Source organism: Amblyomma americanum, chromosome 10 (assembly GCF_052857255.1).
Source record: "Amblyomma americanum isolate KBUSLIRL-KWMA chromosome 10, ASM5285725v1, whole genome shotgun sequence".
Taxonomy (NCBI): Eukaryota; Metazoa; Arthropoda; class Arachnida; order Ixodida; family Ixodidae; genus Amblyomma; species Amblyomma americanum.
The window spans coordinates 55857262-55878217 of NC_135506.1; the positions used below are offsets into that span (position 1 = coordinate 55857262).

General features: G+C 46.7%; 1 protein-coding gene across 2 annotated transcripts in view; it reads left to right on the forward strand.

The window, feature by feature from the left end:
- mle (dosage compensation regulator mle) overlaps positions 1-20026 on the forward strand; it is a 59303-nt gene extending 39277 nt beyond the window's left edge. For both annotated transcript variants that reach the window (XM_077640009.1, XM_077640010.1), the window contains 7 exons: positions 1089-1200; positions 1510-1762; positions 3797-3895; positions 4592-4765; positions 5453-5568; positions 8801-9013; positions 19278-20026. In XM_077640009.1, coding sequence (XP_077496135.1) covers positions 1089-1200; positions 1510-1762; positions 3797-3895; positions 4592-4765; positions 5453-5568; positions 8801-9013; positions 19278-19770 — 1460 coding nt within the window. In that variant the 3' untranslated portion in view covers positions 19771-20026. The remainder of the gene's footprint in view (positions 1-1088; positions 1201-1509; positions 1763-3796; positions 3896-4591; positions 4766-5452; positions 5569-8800; positions 9014-19277) is intronic.
- Positions 20027-20956: the final 930 nt, after the last annotated feature.

Consider the following 20956-nt stretch of genomic DNA (forward strand, 5'->3'; position numbering starts at 1 on the left):
TCGCATTGTGGGCAACAGTTGCCTAGAAACTGGTGGAGTTGTGCAAAGAAGAAAAATAAAAAACGTATGCCACTTTTCAAGCATGCAAAGATTATAGGCCATGCAAGAGACAAAAAGGCACGCGAAATAATTGAAGCCTTGCACTTCGTAAGTTATGAGGCAGCGATACACCTGTACTACAAAGAGCTTCACTTTCTTGGCTTGGTAAGGCGTTTTTGTTGGGTGTAATGCTACGAGTGTTTGTTGCGCATGCATTCTACTGTTGAAGGAAGGGTGTCACTCCAATAAATCAGCTGTTCTGCGCTCGTCCTGTCCACTTCTATTCTGTGTCCTGTCCACTGCGTAACTTTGTTTTTATAATCAAGGCAACCTGGTTTGAAGGGACGTTGAGGACAACTTCATCCAGTTATTGGTTTTTAAGTAAAAAGTGCTTCTCGGGTTCTTTCTGGCTATGTTGACATTTGTTCGGCGACAAATGACACATTTATCGGCGAGAAAATTTTATTCAAAACTCTTCCTACCAGTGAATTCAATGAATTAACTGATGTCCTTACTGAAAAGGATGGGTGCACACCACTTTGAAGTGAATGGTGGTGTAGCACAACCCTTTGGATTCGCGCCATAAAAGGTTGTTCACGTACGCATCTGCCATGGGTGGCGGCACCCGTATTTCGTTTGTTGGTCCCTTCTAGCTTGTAAAAAAAGCTCCACTTTCGGTGAGAGTGTGGTCAATTTGATCGGAACACCACACCCTACTGGTACTTGCCAGCTTCTGTTTGTCCTTACTGTCTCTCTAAAGCAGTATCTAGGAGTTTCAAGGCATAAGTTTAAGGATCCATTTTAATTGTATTTTTTGTGCATGTTAGCTGCATCACACAGATGTGAACATGTTGACGTTGTAGCTGAAATATTGGCCTTCGGCACGGAAGGTAGTAGAAGGGTAGCCATGCATTTTACTAATGGCCTAGTAAAACACAGATTCATATTTTGTGGCAGTATTTTCCAGTCCTGTGTACTCTCGCAGGTTTTCCTCTTGATGCACAGGAGAGATTGAGCATGCAGTTGTTTTCCTTTTCTCTCTCGCACAGAGATGGGAGCCCTGACGGTCACTGGGGAGTTGACACCCCTGGGCAAGATCTTGGCTCGCCTCCCCATTGAGCCTCGACTCGGCAAAATGCTGATCCTCGGCCTCATTTTTGGGTAAGCTGCCTTCAGGCAATCTAAACAGTGCAGTGAGTTTACTCCCTGCTGACCCGAAGGATGCCGGTTCGATCCCGGCCACGGCGGTAGAATTTCGGTGGAGGCTAAATTCTAGAGGCTCATGTACTCTGCAATGTCGGTGCATATTAAAGAACACCAGGTGGTCGAAATTTTCCGAGCCCTTAACTACGGCGTCCCTCATAGCCCGAGTCGCTTTGGGACGTTTAACCGCCATAAACCTAAAAGCAGGTGATGCCTCCTTGCATGGCCAATTTGGTCTTGTCGTCATTGTGGTGTGCACACACGCAGGGCTGGCGATGCGCTGTGCACCATCTCAGCCAACAGCAGCACCTTCCCGGAGCCATTTGACACGCCATTCCCCAAGCGGCTGGCTTACGTGCAGCGGCGCTTCTTTGGCGGCCGGTGGAGTGACCACATCACGCTGCTCAACGTGTTCGACCAGTGGGAGCAGGCCCATATGCATGGCGAGTTTGCCGAAAGCAACTTCTGCGAGCAGTTCTCCATCTCCATGCCCACCCTGCGGATCACCTACGATGCCAAGGTTCGTTGTGTATGCATGTGACTAAGACTTGTTTGTTTAAAGGCAACTTTTGGAGGTGTTTTGAATATTTTCAGTTGATAATCACAAACTTGTCTTGGTTTCGATGAGTAGTTTTCAAAATAACTATGAAACAACAAACTGCAAAAAACCAAGAAATTAAAACCCAGTAAATGACATCGTAGTTATTGGCACAAAACGTCTTTTGTGCACATTGATTAGCTAAACTGGTGGCTGTAATACCAGCCGCAATCATCATTTGTCTGAAGTGACTGAAAACAAGCTCAGTTTTTTTTTCTTCTTTCTGCAAATGTAGAGGGGATATTGATGGGCATGCAGCTCATAACGTCACACACGCAGGGTTGCCCGTAGAATGATTTAAGGCCATTAAATGGGAAAATTTAAAATTCATTCGAGCTCATGCGAAACACCACCCAGCTGTGAAATTTGGCACAAAGGATCATAAGACTTCAGAGAACCTGCTGTGATAGTTTCAATGAAGTTAAGAGGAAGTAAAAAAAAAAAACTGGAGTTGTGCCTAAAGGCGGGGTCCTTGCTTCAACCACAGCTTAACTTTTTGACTTGCACCGATGAAATATTCTAAAGAAGTCTAGTGTTTTTGGCATCCTAGAAGTGAGTATGTAATTGATATTTATCTATTTCTTGGATTTAATGATTTTAGTTACCATAGTTAAACAATTGTAAGTCAACCTGTTTTTGTTTTTTTTTTTCAAATTTGAAAATCCGATATGGGGGGAGGGGGTTCGACTCACACTCGAAACCAAAGCATGGCACCATAAATAAAGGCGACAAACGAGATATCAGGGATGCTGCAGCATGGTTGCAATTTTAGGTGTTGATAGTTGATGTAAACGCCGCGGTTCCAGTCGCAGCAGCAATGCAGGGCACTCTGAATGGCAGCGCTTCCGGGGGCTGTCGGTAGCTGATAGAAGAGCTGATGTCGCTCACGCATAGTTTCTCTTTGGCTCTGTTTGATGCATTTGACTTGACTGCTGGCAGTGTTTTACCAGTTTATATGTGTGGTTTGTCAGTTGTCATCTGTGCTCCAGTTTCTGTAAGTGTTGGCACTTGTTCACGGCTACGTTCAAAGTGGGGAGCTTGGTCTTGAAAACAAAATTTTATTAATGTAGTCATAATTGTGAAATATTCAGGGATTGTGTATTTTTGCGTGCTGATTCTAAATATGTCATTTAATTTCATATAAAACAGTTCCTTGCACTTATCTAATTTTTATGCAAGTATTTTGTGAAGAGCTTTGAAGAACATTTGCTGCGGGAAACTTGCTGAGATGTATGCCATTGGGTTCTCTTGACACCAAGGAATGTAATAAGGGCAAAATTATCATCCTGGGTGTCCTAGAACTTCACTTATCGGTATTGAAGCCGCAACAATTTCAAAATCCTATAACATAAGTTCTATGAAAAGCAGGAAGACAATTCTCCCCTTATTGCATTCCCTTACGTCAAGAGAACCCAATGGCGTACATTTCAGCAAGTTTCCCACCGCAAATATTCTTCAAAGCTCGTCGCAAAATACCCACGTAACAATTACATAAGTGCTCAAGGAATTGTTTTACATAAAATTAAATCACACATTTAGAATTGGCACACAAAAATACATGTTCCCTGAATGACTACATTAATAAATATTTTTTTTCAAGACCAGGCTCCCCCCCCCCCCCCCCAAGGCATAAAATCAAGTTCATCTGGTACTATAACCCTGTAAGCACATAGTATAATATTGACACGAGTAATTGTTAGCAAATTACGTGGGGATTTCGGAAACACATCCTAAAAAACTCTACAGAGGTCATAACGTGCAATCTATATGGTATATTGCCGCGGGTAAGCCGTCCCCGCAACTCACCCCCTTGCTAGCCAAAAAAAAAAAAAAATTGAGTCCAAGCACGTCGACATAAAACATTTTGTTCTTGTCACCGGGGGCACAATGCATTGTGCAATGCATACTTGCTCAATTCATGTTTACCTGAATTTCTTTCGTATGTGCTTTCTGCAGAATCAAATCAGGGAACTTTTGTTGGCTGCCGGCTTTCCTGAGTCGGCATTGGCTCCTGAAGTGTACAACTTCAGCGGTGTCGACCCCAAACTGGATGTGGTGAGTGAGTTGTGTGGCATGATTTATATTTCTCTCATTCCATTCAGGCATTTTTGTGCATTCTACTAGCCTGCAGTGTGAGTACTACGGGAAGAAGCTGGAAATTGACCTACGAGCATGGTGCATTCCCGTTAATTGGAGCCTTATTTTTTTTAAAAGTACTACACTAAAGGCTAACGTAAGTCTAATTATTGGTGCGTCGGGCTAGGCAAGCCCGAAAATGACTTTACAGTGGAAGGCTGGTAGCAGCGCCACAATAAATTCTAATTACTACTGTCTCTGCGTGGCAGCATCTTAGGATGGAAGTTACCCGAAATGCAGTAACTGATCATTGATGCAGTGAGACTGGCCTCTAGATTTTCTATGTTAGTGTCCTCATAGCTTGTATGCATTCTTGCTTCAGGTGGTCAAAATTTCCGGAGCCCTTCACTTAGGCATCCCTTATAGGCCTTAATCGCTTTGGGATGTTAAAGCCGCATAAACCAAAGCACGTTATTGGTCTTCATCTTTTCATGTTTGCATCTCTGTTGTAGCAGCTTGAGTGTGTGCTCTGATTGGCTGGCAGAAAGCACGCTACGTTATGGGCTCATTCTTACTTTTGTGTGTGTGTGTGCGTGCACACGCGCGCACCTAATTGTTTGTTTGACAGTTTAGTTCCTTCACACTCACTGTGTGGACCAATGCTCCCCCTTCCAGATGGTGGCTTTGTTGGTGCTGGGCCACTACCCCAACATCTGCTACCACAAGGAGAAGCGCAAGGTGCTCACCACAGACAACCGGGCAGCACTCATCCACAAGACATCGGTCAACTGCACCAACCTGCCGACCACCAACAAGTTCCCCAGCCCCTTCTTTGTCTTCGGAGAAAAGGTACGAGTTTACTATACATGTTCTGCTCTGGCACTTTTTATGCTTCATGATGTGCAGTCTCGCAAGAAGGCTAACGACGACTTGCATTGTCAGGGCTGTTTGAAGAAGGGATGTTTCCATATTCATAGTGGTGTAGGTATGTTCGGTCCAGCTTCTGTGCCCTCCCCCTAGCTGGCACAAGCCACTGTGTATTTCGAATGTCTGCCGACTCTGTAACCAACTAGGGGCAGCACTGGTATGTCTTATTGCAGAAGAAGACTCGGTTCCCAGTTTGCCAAGCAGATATAGTTACGTTGCGCTCCAAGAACTGGCGAGAAGGTATCCATACTAGGTGAAGGAAAAAAAAAAGATACCTAAAAGGACGGTACACCATTGAATCCTCCTTGCTTGATGTATCTGCTTTTCTAGGCCATTTCAAAGGAGTAGCATGTTATTGTGACCAAGCTGCTGTGTTTAGTGTACATAGTGTCAGCTCACTTCTGGCAACAAAAGGTTAATTTGTACACCCCTTCCTTACTTTCTTGCATACAGGTCATGTCCTGCTTTCTTTCATGTCGGAATTCCTGCGCCTAATTTGTCTGGCCGTGCAGAGAATTTTTTTAGACTTGCTTGGAGGAGGCAGGCCTGTGTCTTATCTCAAAATGTTTCTGCAAAGGCCTTGACATGCTACTGTCTGTTCCAATGCAGATCCGAACAAGGGCGGTGTCATGCAAGCAGATGACCATGATTTCTCCCGTGCACATCCTGCTGTTCGGCTGCAAACGAGTGGAGTTGGTGAACGGCGTGGTCCAGGTTGATGGCTGGTAGGGCTGCCCACTGTGCATCTGTCTTCTCCCCAGTTTGTGCATGCATAAGTTGGCCCGGCCCGTATACAGTTAAACGTGGCTACAACAAAATTTAGAAAAGTCTGCAATTTTTTTTGTTAAGTACAGGCATTTATTGCATGCAGTTTCCAAATGAAGACTCAAAAGGACAATGCAGAACAGAAGTGAAAATAAAAGCTTCCTGCATAGTGTGATAAAACTTGCATTTTGTGTGGTTGGAGGTAACTGCGAAAAAAAAGAGAAAAAGATTAAAAGGAGGATTATTACAATCTCCTAGATTCGTGCTCTGCAACTGGATCAGCGAGTGCATGTTCGCATCAGTCAATAAGGTGTTGCCATTCCTGCTTCTTGACTGACAAGGTTCAGTGCCAGGATATTGAGAAGTGGCAACTCTGGTTAGTGTAGCCACGAGCTGGGGACTAGATAACCATGCATGGAAAAGAAGAGGCAGCATGTTGTGGCATTCACTGTGATCGTGCTGTGTTCCTGCTGTGGCTGCGGTGTAAACATCAAGGCAAATGAATCCTTGGGCATGCTTTTGGGGGCCTCTGCATATATTTAAATGTATGGAAGGGACACTTAGCGTAATTGAGTTTGCCTAGATTAACTGAGTGCCTCGTTCTAATGATTGAAAGGCTACTTGCACTGGAAATGGAGCTTTTATAAGCTGAAAAACGGCAAGAAGCGAAATAAATACAGGCATCGCACTGTAGTCTGAGTAAACAAATTGCATTTCGCCCTGTCGTGCCCTTTGCCTTTTTCCATCATCGGGCTGGGGATGCATTTTTCATTGGTATGGGTACAAATTCTTTTTGCGCAGTCAACCTCTCGATCAATCTTCTTCGGATGAAATAAGGATAAATATAGTAGCTCCGTACAGAGCTCTGGTTAAGCGCCCTTTCTAGGCTTGAGCGGCGTCGGCGTTAGCGTTGCCTGTAATAGGATGATGAGGAAAGGTAAAAAAAGTTCACGAGCGAACTGCAGTGTCATCAATGCCTCGTTGTAGTCACAGATTTCCGTGGCTGGGCCGCACGGCGACTCATTCACTTCCACTTGTGATCGCAAGTCCTTTTCGTTATCAACGTCACGAGGTTTGATGAAGTGGTGGGGGAAAAAAATGTACCGTATTTATTCGAATCTAGGCTGATAATTTTTTTCAAATAATCGTATTCCAAACTCTAGGGTTGGCTTAGATTCGAGAATTTTAAAAAACGCTCCAGTTTTTCATTGAAACTGCTAAACGTGGTGCATAGCTAGCACCATCTAGAAAAGTCAGTATCGCAGTCGCTACTAGTCATGCCAGTAGCGAACCGTACGCAAGCGAGGTCGCCATTTTGACCAGTGTCGTGTCGGCCGCATCGGTGTGCGGTGGGGTGTTATCATGATGGCACCAAGCAGGAGATGCCATTACAGTGCCGCTTTAAAGCGAAAAGTTGTGATAGCCGCAGAGGCATCGTCGAACCTTCAAGCCGGGCGGGACTTCGGCGTCGACGAGAAAAACGTCCGTCGTTGGAGTGGACAACGACAGCAGCGTTTTGCGTGCGCCGCAACGAGGATGCCATTTAGCGGACCAAAGAAAGCCGTCGCCACGAAGTGGAGACAGTTTTGGCAGACTTTGTTCGGACGCAGAGAGCAGCTGCCCTTCCAGTGACAACAGAAGTGCTCCAAGCGAAAGCTAGGGAACTTTTGAGGGAGCGAGGCCTAACGCCAAAGGATTTCAAAGCGAGCCGGAGCTGGCTTCAGAAATTCATGAAGCGATTTGGCTTCAGCCTCCGACGTCGCACTTCAATCACCCAGATGCTCCCAAGCGATTTTGTAGAAAAACTGATAGCTTTTCAGCGCTACGTGCTGCAAAAGAGAGAAGCGGCAGGCTACAACCTTGGGCAAATTGGCAACGCCGACCAGATGGCTGTGTATTTTGATGTGCCAGTGGCGTGCACCGTGAATGAAAAGGGTGCCAAGGAGGTGAAGGTACACTCTGCGGGCTACGAGAAGCAGCACGCAACTGTGATGCTGTGCTGCACAGGTGATGGACATAAACTCCCTCCTTATATGATATTTGAAAGGAAGACACTGCCTGCTCGAAAAACTTTCCCAAGAAATGTCGTGCGGGCAAATGAGAACGGGTGGATGACAGGTGCGACGGTGGAAGAGTTGGTTAAGATTGTGTGGCGACGGCGTCCGGGAGCCCTTTTGACAAAGAACTTGCTCCTTGTCGTCGACTCTTACTGTGAGCACTTACCGATAACGTTAAGGCTGCGCTCGCCCAAGCGAACACGGACCTCGCTATCATACTGGGTGGCATGACGGGCCAGGTGCAGCCACTTGGTGTCGGCATCAAAAAACCTTTCAAGGATCGTCTGCGGAAATATTACACGGACTGGTTGACTGACGAAGGCCACATGCTAACGGCAACGGGCCGCATAAAACGTGCATTGCTATCGCTGCTGGCGGGCTGGGTAGCTGCAGCGTGGGACGACATCCCAGGTACTTTGATCGTGCGCGCCTTTAAAAAGTGCAGCATATCTGATGCGCTTCACAGTACCGAAGATAGTGCACTGTTTGAAGGTGACAGTGACAAGGAACGCAGCGATAAGTTTAGCAGCGACGACGACGTTGAATGAGCTCTGCACGTTCAGATTCAATAAATGCTGTTTGCATTTTGTGAACGCTGTCCTCGCTTTTTTTGTTTGGCCTACATTCGAGGTAATATATTTTCTTTTTTGTTAGCTTCGAACTTTAGGGGTTCAGCTTAGAAACGGTGTCGGCCTAGATTCGAGTAAATACGGTACTATTTTTTAACCCAATTTTCTGAATGCGTCTTTTGCCGCCAAACAAGTGTGTTAACATAGCGAGAGAGAGATTCAGTAAGGCCAATGTCTTTAAATGCCTCATGCTGCCATAAAAAGCATGTAACGAGCCCATAAGATTTGTGGCCACTGGATTGAAGTTTTGTGAAAGTGGTGGCAGGCCACCAGCCGTGCTATCAGACAACACCAGAGGATTAAGTCCGCAGTCCTGAGCATTCTTCTTCTAAAACATGACTGTGTAATGGCTGGATTGGTACTTCATAGCAGCATGAATCATCACGAAGCACGGAACAACTTAAGAAGGATTATAGCCGACAGCAATTATTGGTGTTGTTTTGCGTCGGTAGGTTCAAGGGTGTGTGCGTGGTGTGCAGATTTCTCTCTAATTTCTGGTGCCTCAGGATCAACCTGAAGATGGATCCCCAGGTTGCGGCCAACGTGCTGTCCCTGCAGCAGGCCGTCGACAACCTCATAACCGACGTGACCGCTGACCCTGAGATGCTGTCACAGCCAAGTGAACAGTTTGCCAGGGTGGTCAGCACCGTGAAGAAGCTGTGCCGCTTTGACATTATCCATGTTGGTGCGGAAGGCACAGATGTTACAGAGTCATTTGGGTGAGCATGAGTTTCTACCTCCTGGCCTTCTTGAGCTTAGAATGTATGCATCCTGGATAGCAGTCAGCTGGTTAGCCATCTGCTCAAACATTTCTTTTTTGGAGTGGAATGCTTCAGTTTAGGTTATGGGGTTCTAATGCCCCGAAGCGACGCAGGCTATGAGCCACGGCGTAGTGAAGGGCTCCGGAAATTTCGACTTCCTGGGTTTTTTTTTTAATGTGCACTGATATCGCACAGTACACGGGCCTCTAGAATTTCGCCCTAATAGAAATTCCACCACCGAGGCCGGGATCCGCATCTGTCTTGTATGTGCAGTGAGGTTTTGTGCAGTCAAAGGGCCCCGAACTTGCTTTTGTTGAATGCTGCTGTTTCCTTATCCTCTGGTTTTTTTCCTTCTGCTCTCTGCATCGCTGTCTTTCAGGAACAAGCTGATTTATCAACACTCCGAAACAAAGAAGACAAAAATAAATGCAGTATGCTGACACATTCATCATAGGTTTAGAAGCGTTGCATATTTGACTCTAGGCTGACACATTCATCATAGGTTTAGAAACATTGCATATTTAACTCTAGGCCTGTCAGGCCTAGCATCCTGTGTGCAGTGCTTCAGTGCTGATGGCTGTGTCAGTGTGCTTTTGTTTTTTTGGTGGGGAGGTTTGATTGTGTTTAATGCGTTCTTATTTATGTGTTGAGACAACTGTGTGGGCTATGATGCGCAATGTTTGTTGTGACAGCGAAAGGTGTTATAAAGGTTTGGTTTAGACAAATAACCCTGCATTTTACCGTGGAATTTACAGCTTTAGCCCTAAGACCTTAAAGGGGGACACTGGTCTTAGAGGTATTTTCCTTATTTTGAAGCCAATCCTATGAAATCATACCAATTTGTTCAGTTTTCTTATGCTGATTTCAAATATGTAATTTGTTTCTAAGTTAATTAGTCCACGAGGTAATTAATTTTAATTGTTCATTAATTAGTGCCTCCATGCAGAAAAAATGGCTCCATAAAATTATTTCTAATGCATGGCAACCTAGTACAATGACCAGAGAGTGCAACGATCGAAGCAGTTTTTTTTTTTTTTTCATTTTACCCTTATTAGCAATTTTGCAGCACTTGGAATACCATCTTCCTGGTTGTGCCCATCATGCTTCAATGAACTTTGCAAAATAAAAAATTTTTGAAGCTTAATTAAAGAATTCTGCTTCAATCGTTGCACTCACTGCATTTCCAGCTTCCTTTAGCAAATGAAAATACATCTCTACCCATCATAGGTGCTGAGATATCGACAAACTAAAACAAGCAGGTGTCCAAAATTTTTGTTTTGAGAAAATGAGAAAAAAACAAACTATACATAATTTATTCAAAATTTCATCAAGATATATACATATTTACATTTCTTAAAGGGGCTGTGAAAGGGGCTCTAATGAAGTCGCGGCATGCCTGGGATATTGAAGCACGCCGCTTCACGAATAGTGTTCAGCAAGTATTTTTTAAATGCGCTTTGTAGAAGCTGAGTTATCTGTAGTTAAAATTTGAATTTCAGCGTCTTTGCGCCTTTCCCTCTCCTCTCGTCACTTTTTGCACGCTGGAAGGCAGGCGCTCCTTCGCCGACCCCCCTCTGGGAGCGGAGCTTCCCGACCCACCGGAGCTAAGTGGCTTATTGGTCGCGGCCACAGTAGCTGCCTGACGTCTTAAAGAATCTAATTAATGGCCACCTCTCACCTTGTCGACGCAGATGCGGGGGACGGAGGAGGGTGCGAGCATGAAAAAGTTGCTGGGAAGGGCTCGCCAACTTTGACGCATGATTGTGGGTCGTCTGGTGCGTGTAGAAGAGTATTATTTGGCTCTGGTTTTCATGGCAACGCAGTGCAGTGATTAAGTTAATGTGCTCTGCTCGGAAGGCATTTCAGAGCCTCTTTAAGGGCTAATAAGCACCAGGCTTGTAGTCAGACTGCTTGGTCTGACTAGAATGGCGCTTTTTCAGTGCCCGATGCATACTTTCAGTAGAGGCACGCTGGCGTGTGGATTCTGCTGTCTGGCACCTGTCTTTCTCAGCCATCCTCCTGACGTTACGTTGGCCAAGGTTCATACTCAGCTCGCTCAGTATTTGGGAAGATGCCTTCAGATTTCCCGCATTGAAGCGGACAACAGCCTCTGCAACGGCTGCTTGAACTGAAAACAGCGAAGCATGTCGCTCCTTTGGTGCGAGCGACCATATCAGCTAGTGCAGGCTCTCATTATTGTTTTGAGTTTTGCCACGCAAGCACCGCTCCAGTAGCTTTGGGTCTGCCAAGTGGTCATATATGGGGAAAAGTGCTTTGCACACATGTGGGGACAGATTATACCTGTGCCTGGGAGCGGGCTCACCCTTGGCTGCAGCAGCATTCTGGCGGTACCATGAGCTTGGGCCATGAGTGTGGTTTGCTGCACTATCATTTGACGTTACGTGATAGTATGTGACCGGCACGGCCTTGTGCATGGCTCCAATATCTCCAGCATGGGATTTCAGGGCCCAGCTGTAATATGATGTCAACTTAGTGACAAGGTCGCCTGTTAGCTTTCCTTTGCCACTAAGGCTATCTTTTGCATTGCCTTTATGCTTGGCAATTGCATTGCGCAGATCTGTGCCCATTCGCTTCTGCACATGGTTCGTGCAGTCTTCTTTCTGTATTTTTACCTAGCCGTACACAGACGATTCTTGCAGTACAAAAAATGTGTGGCTATCGCCATCTGAAAGGACAGTAGTGTATCTAAGGCCATATTTCTCCAATGACCTTTGGAACAACACAAGCCCAGCCTGTACTTCCATTTCACCGGACTTTTTGTCCATGTTTTTTTTTTTTTTTTGCACAAGTGGCTGTCGCTCCATGCTTGATAGGACGGGTCGTCGTCCTTAGGCCCGCTTTCGCACCCGGCACAGAAATGTCTAAACACAACGTAATCCAGGACGAGCCTGATAAGAAGTTCAATTAATGCACCGACACCGATGCGGGATGAATGACCCCGGCTCATCCACGAACCATCGAAAGAGACTGAAATGTTCCCGGGGTTGTCAAGGTTCAGCTCGCGGTAGAGCTGGCGAACATATTTGGCGCTGTCCTTCAACACTTCTTCGGCTGCACGTGTTGCTGCGGGCGTCAGCTTACTCTTCACATAGCTCTGCCACGTTTTCGTGTGCAGGCCACGATGCAGTATATTCATCGCAGCAAACACATCATTTAGCGTGGTTTGCTTATTTCAGTACTTTGCATCGCGCGTGCAGCAAGAATATTTACGACAAACGGAGTTAACTTTTGGCTGCCATGCGCGCGCGGCGAGCTCCGTGCCGACGCATTGTCTCCGCAGTTCACACACACGAGGGACAATTTCACCGCTAAACCGTGCTCGCGATTCCCTTTAGAAACCTGTGCATCCCCGCCACACACTCTACACTTCACGGCACGCAACAGTTCGTTGAAGGAGTCTGAACTCACAATAGTGAAAGCACTATCGTCCGCACGGCGACCGTCTGTACCGTCAAGGGGACGGTCGTCACAGTTTCCGATGAAATCAAACTTTTTCTTCGTCGCTGCAGTTGATTTCAGCTCCTGCGGAATTCCTTCCGCTTTTCGCTTATTTGTAAGCAAGTCCGAAGGCTGCAGTATCGTTGTGTCGGAGCGGACGCAGCCGCTGTGCGTAGGTGTCGCCGAGCTCGCTAGGCCTATTTTGTTCGCGGGGACTTCACTTGCCGCTGGCTCCTGCACATTCTCACAGCATTTGGGTGACGCAGGACGTTTTTGGAAGTTGTCACCGCGCGCGGACTTCTTTTTGCCGAATTTGTCGCGCAAACGAAATTTACTCAGAGGCATCGTTGCTGATTGGTCTAGGCTGTCAACAAAATGGTGTCTTCGCCACTTCCAACGCCGGCTCGAACAGACGATGCGTGGCGGAATCCGCCAGTCGGGTGGCTCGATTCAGTCACGTGCGCCCAGCAGCGAATCAGACCCCGCATTTTTTTCCTTGGTTGTGGTTCTTTTTCTTGGTGTCCACTGAGGGCATGTAAGCAGCAGTGGCGGGAAATTGAAGCCTAGAGAGCGCTCTTTCAAACGAGCCCAACATGGCCGCGATTGGTACGGTGGAACAGTGGCTCCGCATAATGAAAAATGTGCCGTTTTTTCGTCTGCTCGTGCACAAATTCAGACTGCATGGTGGTCTAAACTCAATAATATGCTGAAACTACGGACTTCAGGAAGAAGAAAATTGGTGAATTTTGAGAATAATAGCTGCAGATTCCGAAAATGCTATTTTCAGAAAATCTGTTTTTTGGTCATTTTTTGTTCTCAAAGACCCATGTCCCCCCTTTAGGGGGGAGGTGGGGATCTGAGTGGAATTCCTTATTTTTTGTAGTAGAGCAATGAAATTTGGCATGGTTATTGGGAAGTGTGCTGAATGACTAATTACAAAGTTTCATTGATATATCTCAAGTACTTTTGACATTACAAATTTTTATTGGCACCCAACTTGCAGAGAGCCTGACGTGACAAAAAAACATGGTAGAAGCCCATAGCTGCTTTCATATTTTAGCCAAATGAATAGTTCATGCAGTGACGTTCTCCAAATATTTTTATCACCCGTATTTTTTTTCTACACAGGACATTATATCCATGTTTGAGAAATGCTGTCGTTATCAACATGCCAATTTAGCTAAACAGTAAAAAAAAAGATAGCTATTAAAAATTTGGAAATGTCACTGCATAGAGAATTTACTAAGAAATACAGTGCAACAAACTCTATGCAAATCCCACAAGGCATAGCTGTGCTATGCTTTCCACTAGCAGGACAGTCGGCTCAAAACTCACTTCTGAGAAAACTAGCTCTAAAGTTTTGCAAGCACTGCAGATTTGTTAGAAAGCACCAGAGCTGCAATATTTTGCATCATTGCTGTCAGGCATCTTCTTGCACCTTTGCCTCTTTGTTTGGTGGGCTTTGGGCGCCTTCTTCATGTGTTCTTGGTCCTTTTCTTGAGCCCTCTGGATGGCAAGGGCACCATGATGCACACCCAAGGTGGCACATATTGCCAAGTAGGCTCCTTGGCTCCCGGAATTGTACTTCACGACTGCCTCATTTACTGCAGTCTCTATCGCAAAAAGCGAGGAATGCTCGTCCTTTGACAGTGCTGACTAAACTTCCGTTCAGTTGTGGACGCTGCGCGAAGGGAGTCGTGAACGCTGCATGTCTGCGCTTCTGCCGTCACTGCCAACGACACGAAACGCGGCTCGAGGCGCGCCTGACTGGTGCTACGTTTGGGCGACGATTCATCCGGTGAATCGTCAGCTATCGCACTGTAGCTTGTCGACGGTTGGGGCTCACTTGCAGACTGCATGTCCATGTCGCACGATGCGCCGGAAGCAGAGTACACTGTTTCTGCCGGCGTCGCCTGCAACGCTGCAATCTCGGCTACCGATTCACGTGGCCGAACGCAAAGGTGCAAGAGACTCCGTTGGCGCGTCTTCCGTCGACTGGGTTATCGGCTTCACTGCTGGAGTAGTGCGGTGCAAGATAGCGCGGCACGTTTCTGCTTGTTCAGTCGGGTGCTCCGCTTCTCCCTCTGGCCGCCGTCTTTTTCTCGGCTTAGGAGGCTTGCGCTTCCGTTTTCTGAAAGCGTGCTTCATCGAAAATTTCTTTTAAAATGAGCGACGATCCATCAGTAACCAGGGAGCTTTCAGAAATCCGAATTCTGCGTGTCAAATGAAGACTCCGGCGTTGTTTGCAAAGCAGAAAACAGCGGTCTGCTGTGGTTGCCAGCTTGCCCGCTGCCGCAGCAGCAACCAATGGGGAGGCGCCTTTCAGACCGGCAGCCAATCGGAGGCCCGCTTTCATTGGAGGGCCCATGTGACCACCCCTGGCATATCCGTGCTTCTTTTGTGTTTGTGCGACTGTTACAAGATGGCGATGACTGAGGAATTCAGAGACAAAACGGTGGAACTTCGAGCTTTCAAACGGTACCAAGATGGCGGCGCTCGGTGGCGAGAAAGACGAGATATGGCTCCGCGAGCTGCGGTGATTTTGCACGATTTATAACTGTTTTCTCGCCCTGCGCACTGACAAATTAAATTTTTTCGGGCACTTTTAGTGTGTTTTCAGCAAAATCATTTTGATACAACGTAGATTAGGCGTTGCAGATGCCGAAACGCATGGTTTCCAAAAATCGATTTTTTTTTTCTGCGACTTTCGGGATCTGATCCCCGCGTCCCCCTGTAATTACTTAGTGAATTCATTTAGCTCAACTCACTTAAGTTACGGTATAAACGCATGCAAGGACCACAGTTTCTTTTTTCACATTCTAGAGCCAATTTTCGGGGTGTGACCTATGTACGGGATGTGCGATTAAAAAAATTTTAAACACACTAATCAGGGAATGAGTGGCATTTATTCTACATTCAGTCATCACCCACGGAGTCTTTCAACTCTCGAGCTGGTGCTGTGCTCTGGTGTATATTCATCCCACAAGTTGTGCAGCGTGTCAGTTGTCAGTGTTGTCAGCAGAGCAGCTCTTCTTCCAGTTTGGAAAACTTGTTAGGCATGCCTCGTAATGTGCGGTTTTTGAAGGTTGTGTTCCTCAATGCATTTGTTTGGTTGCACCATCGTCGGGCGCACTTCTCGTCCTTCTAATTTCCTGCCCGCCGCACACTTGCAGTGTTCGAGAGCAAACCCAGCCGTGTAAATGTTAAGGTGCTTGCCCACCGTGCTAAAACTGCAACGCTCGGCGGCAGCACATGTAAGCCGCAGCTATAGTGAACTACTACGCTTCCACAGCTCCCATGCTATAGTAAACTAGATAACCCGTAATAGCCACAAAAGGCAATAGCCACAAAAGGGTGGAGGAGGCACTGATGCCGATATGGGTAGCGAGAGCTCATGGCGGAGGAAAACGACGATGATGATGATGACCCGTGGCCTCTGGTGCAATCGGTGGGCGGCACCTGGAACCTCCTCTGCGCTTGCATTTAGAAGGCTATTCCTGCATGTCTAGTTTGGTGCGGCCTTTACAGGGGTCTTTTTTTTTTTAAATATTTCCTTTGGGAAAACAGAATGCGGCCTGCGCATGGGTGCGGCCCTTATAGGGGGTAATTCAAGTCAGCAGTTGCCATTTACCAGCTTTGCTAATTGAAGATGGGGGAAAAAAAGAGGATGTGATGCAACAGGTGACCAGATCAGGTTTCACTGGTTAGCATGAGCACGGCTAGGCTGCTTTCTTTTATTGCTGGCGATGTAGATTCCACAGCCAAATGCAGGGATAAATGGCTAAACCAAAGCTGTGACAGCTTTTACTGAGTAACGCACTAAGCCAGTGAGCTTAGGTCTACAATTTTTTTTTTTGTTAATGCATTACAGTAGACTCGCGATAATTCAAACTCTGATAATTCGTACTTTCGGTTAATTCAAACAAAAATCAAATTTTTGGTTGGTTCGCCATGTTTTCAATGTATTTTAAGGCCGCTTAATTCAAACACCGCAATTCGGTTAATTCGTACTTTTTGCTTGTCCATACCGGAAAATTATCGGCTATCGTTGCCACCACTGGTGAAAAATCTGACTTCTTATATCACCACAACAGCGGAAAATGTTAAAATAAGCGCACTATGGCCTAAAAAATAAAAGAAAGCGAACAAGAGCCTAACAAACAAACGTTCGAAACAAAAGCCTCCCGAAGGGCACATTGTTGCTCAACTTTCCGCGGCTTGCTGGCATGCTTGCTAGCCAGTTCAAAGCAGGAAGTTCGAATTTAAAACACATAACCCTCAAAACTTGTGGAAATGACGACTGTCCACCTGCGTTTGTCAAAACGCTCAAAACTGACGTAAAACCTGACGTGAAAACAAAGAGCGCGAGAAAAGGAAAAAAAAAAGGTGCGAAAGTGACGCGAGTAGCATCGGCCGATTCCGAATCACGTGACCGCTCGCGCTTTTCTTTCCCTGGTCGGTCGCCCGCGTTGGTAGCATCATGTCTCCGCGGGGGAAGTACCGAACCCTTTCTGTGAAAGAAAAATTGGCAGTCATAGAAGAAGTTGAGGCTGGAGCGAAGAAGACTTCTGTGGCATTGAAGTATGGAATCACAAAAAGTACGCTGACAACGATTGTGAAAGCGAAAGACAAGTTGCGAAACAACGCAGGCCATTTCGCTCCCGACAGAAAAAGGCTTAGGGAGGCGGCGCATCCGGAGCTTGAGAAGGCAGTTTTTCTTTGGCTGAAGCGCGCTCGGAGCTGCAGTCTACCAGTAAGTGGACCAATCCTGCGAGAGAAGGCCGAACAACTGTCTTTGCGCTTTGGAATTGAAGACTTCAAGTGCAGTGATGGATGGTTGTCGCGATTCAAGGAGCGACATGGCCTCACTTTCAAAACAGTAAGTGGAGAAGCGGCAGCGGTCGATGAGGCGGTTACTACCGACTGGCAGCAGACGCGTCTTCAGAGCCTACTGCTTGAATACTCCCCGGCTGACATTTATAATGCTGACGAAATGGGACTGTTCTTCAAGTGCCTTCCTCAGCAAACATTGTGTCGCAAGGGGGAACGTTGCACCGGCGGAAAGCTGAGCAAGGAGCGGCTCACAGTGATGGTTTGTGCCAATATGGATGGTAGTCACAAGCCCGAACTTTTCGTTGTTGGCAAATCGAAGCGTCCGAGATGCTTTAAAGGCGTCCGAACTCTTCCCGTTTCTTATGCAGCAAATACACGTGCATGGATGACGCAATCTTTGTTTGAGGATTGGCTGCGGAAACTTGACGTGCGGTTTAAGCGCGATAAAAGAAAAGTGCTGATGATAGTGGATAATTGTCCCGCTCACGGTGACGTGGAGGGGCTGGAGGCAATTCGTCTTGAATTCCTCCCTCCAAACACAACAGCTGTCCTCCAGCCTCTGGATCAGGGGGTAATCAAATGTCTGAAGATGAACTACAGAAAGCTACTCCTTAAGAGGATGCTAATATGCATGGATAATTCCATGTCGTACAGTGTAACACTGCTGTCGTCTGTGGGAATGCTAGCCGACGCATGGAGTGCAGTAACATCGGCAACGATACGGAACTGCTTCCAGCATGCCTTCCGCATACCAGGCCACACCAGTGATACCTTGCCTGACTGCGCTCGAAATGAAGGTGAAGACTGCCTCCAAATGGAGAGCGATGAAGCAAGGCTAGTGCTTTCTGCACTCCAAGCACACAACATAGCTGCTGACCTCGGTGAATTTGCGGCTGCCGATGATAACCTCTGCGTGTGCAGGGAAGACACCCTGGACGACTTGGTGGCTGAGGTGCTGCCAGCACAGTACAGCAGTGAAAGTGAAGAGGAATCAGAAGAGCAATCCTCTGTGACAGCAGCACAGGCCTTCCACTACCTTGCCGAGGTCCGCAAATTTCTGACTGTAGAAGAAAATTCTCAAGAACAACTGGCTGCTCTTAATGGAATAGAGAACTTTGTTCTTAATGCACATGTAAAGAAAAAACAATCAACAATTCATGATTTCTTCAAACGGTCTAGTCAGCCATAGATTTCCATTAAACTTGTTCTGGATCCTTCACCTCTGCTCTGTTTTTACTGTGTAATTAAAGAGTGAAATGTTCAAAATATGATTTAAGTGGATAATTAATTGTAATGTGCACTGTAATCTTGCTCAGAGTCATATATGCGAGAACTTCCGATAATTCAAACTTCCTGATAATTCAAACAAAATCCTGGGGTCCCTTCGAGTTTGAATTAACGAGAGTCTACTGTAATGTTTTTTTCTGCATCTGTCAGCAATGTTCTCATAAAGAGACATTCCCTTGCCTGCAGTAAATAATCAGTGTTGCTACAAATGTCCAAATCCTGTTGAAGCGAAGAATGGGCAAAGGGATTCAGAGGACAAGGAGAAACAGTTGATCTCACTTAGAGTGTACTTAATTACTGTGACAGTGGGATACAACTCAAGAATGAAGCGACTTTTCTCCGTCAAAGGCAATGGAGTCCGCTGATTCTCATGACCCCGCGAGCATGACAATGCAGGGAGCGTGACAATACAGGAAGGGGACTATCTTCTTTCATTAGCCGTTTCCTGCATATTCACGCTAGCAGGGTCGTGAGAATCTGCCTACTCCATTGCTTGGAAGAGGGTCCTTTGACGAGAACAAGCCGTCTCATTCTTGAGTTGTATCCAACTAAAGAAGTTTTTTGGCTCTTCATAATTGTCGGTACATGTTTGTGATGCACTTGGGCTTTGACCTCACAGTGAAAAAAAAACTTTCGTTTACAGTGGGCATCCACCGCCCTTCAGAAAGATGCCTCGGTTGAGCAGTGTCAGTGGAGGAGGACCTGGCCCAGGTGCTGACTACTCTGACTCCCGTGGTGGCTTCAGAGGAGGCTTTCGAGGTGGCTCCAGGGGTGGCTATGGAGCCGAAAGCAGGGGCAGTTACAGTCCTGGGTTCAGGGGCAGCTACAACCGCGGTCGTGGCTTCGGCTACGGCAACAGGGGCGGCTACAGCTCTGGTGGCTATGAAAACTCTGGTGGCTATGGAAACTCTGGTGGCTATGGAAACTCTGGTGGCTATGGAAGCTCTGGTGGCTATGGAAGCTCTGGTGGCTATGGCTATGGGAATCGTGGCAGTGGTGGTGGCTACGGTAGCTACAGCAGCGGGAACCGTGGTGGCTACAGCAGTGGAGGCTACCAAGGTGGAGAGGGCTACAATGGGGGTGGATGGGGTGGTGGACGGGGACGGTCAAGAGGAGTCCGGGGTGGAACATGGTGAAGGTAGCCAGTAGTTTGGTGGACATGATGCCTGTGGTGTGCCTGTTTAATATTAAAGTTTTTATTGGGTTTCATTGCATAGCTGCTGCCATTAGAGCCAATGGTGGCTGAATACCAAAGAAAGAACAGGTCATGCCTCTTTGAAAACACTTTGCATGGCATCATCACTGTTCTCGCTTTGTGCCCATGCCATTGTCACCATGTCTTCTAGCACTCATTCCACATCCAGTGTAATAAAGGCATTGTTCTATCACATACCTCCTTGTGCCTGATTGTTCATTCTGTTTCCCCTTGTGAAACAATCCAGTCATCACACTTACCTAATGTTATTAATGAGCCATCATTACCCTGGTTGGTATTTTTTTTGTCAAAGGGAAAAGGTGACCTTTCTGACAACTACTGACAGTCTGCTTGCGACAGTAACACTCACGAGCATATAGGTATCCCTTCAGACAAGAGCAAAAGTTTTGTTGTTCATCAGCATTAAATATCACCTCTCTCTTATCCCCCCCCCCCCCCCCTTCCTCCAGCAAGTAGACACAAAATATACCAGCCCATTGCCATCTGGAAAAGTGATATTTTTAATTCTACGGTATTTCAAAATCACTCCAAAGGAGGACGCCCCTCGTAAGCCCACCATCACCGCAGAAAGTGGAGCTGTATTGAAGGGCTCCAGAATAATTTCTACCACCTGGGGATCTTTAATGTGCGCTCACATCGCACAGCACACGGGCGCCTTTAGTGTTTACGTCTGCTCTAAAACTCTGCTGCCGTGGTCAGGTTCGAAACCAGGTGCCCGGCTCAGTAGCCGAGCACTCTAACCACTGAGCCACCGCGGAGGGTGACAGCGGTGTCCAGAAACTGTATTTTGTTTCGAGTAGTTTCCAGTGGTATTCTTTGGCCTCTAAGCCACTCTTGAGCCCTGCCTTTGATAGCGAAGCCAGGAAACGATGTCGCACGCTAGGTGTTCATCCTGATTGCGGTGGTCCACACAAGCGATGACCTGACCTCGCAACACACCCTGTGCTGGAATGCTGACAGTGGCTCAATATTTTAATGCAATGGCATTAAGGCTGCTGCCCTGTGTAAAATCTGGCGTCGTCTTCGTGAGCGAAAAATCCCCAGAGAACCAACCAAGGTGGGCCACAAAGGTCACGTGACCTTGTGGCGTCATCGCAAACTGGCCA